Raw genomic sequence first — 4,451 nt, 5'->3', positions numbered from 1 at the left:
GGAAAAGCTAATCTGGGCAGGCTTTGAGATTTATCGCTAAAGAGGATCATAATAAAAGGAGGCCGTCCTCCTTCCACCTGTCACCGGCTTTGCTGGGGACCTCTTCGGAAGTTCCTCGAGTGGCAGGGGTGCGCTGGCGGGCTGTGGCCAGGCCATGGAGGCCCTTGCCCTGCAGAACTTAGATTCGTAACTTTATGACAGTGACACTGTGAAGGAAACCTTACTCCCCACTGTTGTCGCTCTACGTGCGACTTGGGTGGGTGAGGACGGGTGTGAGGGTGACGGGTGCAGGGGTGACGGGTACACAGGTGCATCCCCTCTGCTTCCCTCCCGCAGGACCTGCCTGCACTGGGCCTGCAAGCGGAACCACGCGCAGGTCGTGTCCTGCCTGCTGGGTGCCGGGGCTGACAAGCGGATCCTCACCGCCCGAGGAGAGCTGGCCGCAGAGTTAACTTCGAAACCGGACATCCGGAAGATTTTGGGAGGTACCGTTCTTGTCTTAAAAGTCATCTAGAATTCTCGGTCCAAAGACAAACAGGTTTTTAGTAGTTTTACATGAGATGGGCACAGCTTTGGCTAGCACTGTTGTATCTCATTCGGTAGCTCCCGTTTGTAACTAATTCATACTGGGAGTGGGGCATTTCAGGTTGGAGGGCCTTTTATTCTGCACTGTGTCATCAGGAGGTGGAAGAGCTGTATGCTTCGGGAAATGTGCTGCCGCAGTCCTGTTTCCTCTCATTAAGCAGACGCGTGCAGCCTGCAGATGGAGGCTTTCACAACTGCACAATTTGACTACTGTCTGACTGTAAGAAATCTTACAAATCCACTCTAAAGTAACTGCGGCATTTCAGAAGTCACGGCTTCTGAGTATTTAGTTATACCGTGACTTGCAGTATGATTAATTTTTGCCCTATAATTTTATCATCTTACACTTTTCCTATGGACAGCAAATATGGTTAGTGGCACATGACACTCCTGAACTCTGCCACTGCCTCTTACCTTCAGCATCTAGGTGCTCCAGATAAAAATTTTCAAGTGCTTCACTTTGGGAAATGTTAATGTTCCATCTTCTGCACTTAAGCTGCTCTCTAAGATGATATGCTCTTAAATCAACGGTGCCTGGTTACCTTAAATGAAAGTGCGGATAAATCATGACTAAGGTTACAACAGTCACAACTGAAGGAATGGCGTGTTCTTTCTATGGGCATCTTTTTTCTTTTAGACAAGGTGCTCATCTCTTGGACTTAGTTCACGACAAATGACTTTCGTTCTGTTTCTAACATCTAAACTGTGAAGTGTGCTTGAATGAACTCTCTTCATAGTTGCCTTACTTTTCAGTCTGTTAAGCTTTTGTATGTTTCCCGGGGAATAAACACCTATTACTTCTATTGTCCTAAATGGTTTTTATTCTGGAATTGTGGTGCCGTTGAGCAGTATTAATGTCCCATGATCTCCAGTCAGGCAAGACTGCCATTTACTGCAGTCCTTTTAAGCAAGAGAAGAGTTGGCTTGTCTATTACATCAAATAGTCACTTACCAGAAGAAATACTCAGTTTAATTTGTTGGCATGGGTCATAATAAACTACTTATGGCAGTGTTATTAAAAGCATTGTAAAGTGAGAGACAGCAAAGAACTATCGGTCATACAGTTCCTTTGAAAACACTGGAATAAGACTGCTAGAAATTACATTATCTTCCAAGGGTTAATTTTTTCTCACTTTGCTTTTAAAAAACACAATACATGACAGAAATTTGTAGATCTTTTTTTTTCATTTTATGGATATTTGCCTTCCAGGTGTTACATGCCTATGACATATTAGTATCATGCTTCGTTTACTGCAGAATGTGATGCAGTTTGTTAAGATTCAGTAGAAAAACTAACTCTGTGCAAAATGAGAAAGCATATGAAACGAGGAAGATCTATCCAATAACATGATGTTGGGTTTTTTTCTCTCTCCATCCTCTACCCCCCATTTTTCAACTTCATTGGTAGAGGAAGAAACTGAATGTCAAGGAGCAAAGGATTTAAATTTGCCAGTCATTGCAAACTACTTGGCCAACCCCCCATTCCCTGACGTCGACACTGAAGAGAGCATTCCGGACAGCTTGTCAGAATGCCAGAACGAAAGCGCTTCCATCTCTTCTGCTTCCCAGAGTGAAACCAGCCCTTGCTCCTCAGCAGCTCAGGCCGAAAGCGTGCGCACACCTACATCATGCAACAGCGAAGACGACTTTCCCGCACTAGATGCCGCGGAGCAACTGCCGGCCCCCTCAGCGCCTCCCGCAGCACCGAAATGCATCGAGCCTGAAGCGGCGAACGGGCCCGCTTGCCAGCCGCCCTCGCCCCCGACACCCAAACAGGCTGTACCGCCACAAGCCGACAGCTCGCCCACCGGTCCCGCACCAGCCTTTCAGCCCTTTTTCTTCACTGGGTCTTTCCCTTATAACATGCAAGGTAACGAAGCGTCACTTCCCACCCTTCTGTTATATTCTGTTCCTTGGTTTTGTCACCAGGTGAAAGATGACAGTAAAGAATCACTCCACCTTCAGACTGGCGTGGAATAGAGGCAGAGATGTTGCATTCTTTGGCTGAAAGTATCCAGAACTTGTTCTTCCTGCTTGGCTAAGTAAAATAACTGTTACACTGTCTTAAACTTGGTAATACTTTGCAGGCCAATGGAAAGAACAGTCCAAGTAACATAAAAATTCCAATTTTACACTATATTATATAGCATCAAATGCGTCTCTGGTAGTTTGGTAACAAGTTGATTTTGTGACTGGATGGATCAGAGTTTGAACGCTGCAGACATGGTTCCCCTGTGTATTTCTTGCTGTTCAAATGGAAGCTTCCATTAACTGCTCTCTTAAGCTCAGTGAGATAATAGGTATTGCATCACAAAACCTGAATTGAAAAAGATAATGGTAAATACTTTAGTGTTAGGCTTGGGTTGTTCTTGGGTTGTTTTTATTTTTATAAGATGAAAACCTTTTAATTTTTTCTTCAATCAGAACTTGTACTTAAGGTGAGAGTCCAGAACCTGAGAGACAATGACTTCATTGAAATTGAACTGGACCGCCAAGAGCTGACCTACCGAGATCTGCTCAGAGTGAGCTGCTGTGAATTGGGCGTTAACCCGGAACAAGTAGAGAAGATCAGAAAATTACCCAATACAGTAGTAAGAAAGGTAAGAATTGAAACCAGAGATAGACTTTGCACACATCAAAGAAGGTCTTCTTGTTAAGATGGGCAAAACATGGCCTTCTGACAAAAACCAAAAACTGACTTAAGCTCGCTAATTCAAAAGGATGTTGGACTTCTCTCAAAACTTCATTGTAACTTACTTAAAAACATTCTTGTCAAAATAGACAGAGTGTTTCAGCTCCTAAAAGCGCATTAGTGTGCTTTCAGTGTAATTGCCATTTACTACTTCACTGTTTGCTTGCCTAAAGAGAAGAAATAGCAAGGGGGAAAAAACCCAAAAACTAGGAATCAGCATGTGAATAATTTAAAGGTACGCTGTTAACAAATGAACACGCTCTTCTGTTCAAAAAATACCTATTTGGAAAGTCTGAAAATGAAATGAATGCATTTGGTCACGACTCTTAGTTATGTGACATGCACAGGCACAGTCAAATCATCATGAGGTTCAAGGAAAGAAAAAAAAAGTGTGTTTTAAGGAGGAATAAAAACCAAACATGCTTTGAAAAAAGTGTGTACCCGTAGGATTTGTATACCTATTTGGAAAGTCTGAAAATGAAATGAATGCATTTGGTCACGACTCTTAGTTATGTGACATGCACAGGCACAGTCAAATCATCATGAGGTTCAAGGAAAGAAAAAAAATGTGTGTTTTAAAGAGGAATAAAAACCAGGATTTGTTTCTTTCATTATTTGTTCCTGTCACTGGGCATGACCTCCCTGGAATTGGAGTTTTTACTTCCCGTAGCTATACTATAACTAACAGTATCTAGGTGTGTTTAGAAGTAACGGCGAGCTCTGTCTGTTCTTTAAAAGGACAAGGACGTTGCCAGACTTCAGGACTTCCAGGAGCTGGAGTTGGTTCTGGTGAAAAGTGAGAGCTCTCCCCTCCGAAATGCTGCGTCTCCTCTGAGCGAGAGGCCGTGCTACAACAGCCGAGCGTCGAAGCTGACCTACTGACGCTGCCAGATGCCTCTGGAGGACGAGAAGCTGGGAATGCTACGCTGCTGCCTTTTGAAGGCAGCGAACGACGTGTGTGTAAAACCTTAAGTTATTGTTAGGGTTACTGTTTTAACTAATAGTTTATCTTTTATATTTAATAGCCCCTTCGCTTTTATTTTTTTACTTGATACTGTATTCAGATAAAGGATACCTCATTTGTCTACTAAAATCACACGCTTCCGATGTATTTCCATGAAGTTTATTGGTTGCATTTGGCAACAGAGGGCAGGAAAGACTTTCTGAAACAAAA

At 43.2% G+C, this 4,451-nt stretch overlaps 1 protein-coding gene across 1 annotated transcript; it reads left to right on the top strand.

Moving 5' to 3' along the window:
- Window positions 1-336: 336 nt before the first annotated feature.
- On the top strand, window positions 337-4,159 carry ANKRD40 (ankyrin repeat domain 40; the record flags this gene model as incomplete). Its single annotated transcript, XM_009868170.1, has 4 exons — window positions 337-485; window positions 1,994-2,455; window positions 3,010-3,185; window positions 4,016-4,159. Coding segments are annotated over 4 exons (931 nt in total), but the record flags the coding sequence as incomplete, so codon positions are not given.
- Window positions 4,160-4,451: the final 292 nt, after the last annotated feature.

The sequence above is a fragment of the Apaloderma vittatum genome, unplaced genomic scaffold, assembly GCF_000703405.1.
Source record: "Apaloderma vittatum isolate BGI_N311 unplaced genomic scaffold, ASM70340v1 scaffold1324, whole genome shotgun sequence".
NCBI lineage: Eukaryota > Metazoa > Chordata > Aves > Trogoniformes > Trogonidae > Apaloderma > Apaloderma vittatum.
The sequence above is the reverse complement of the archived record's forward strand: the minus strand, read 5'-3'. Positions and strand labels throughout refer to the sequence as shown.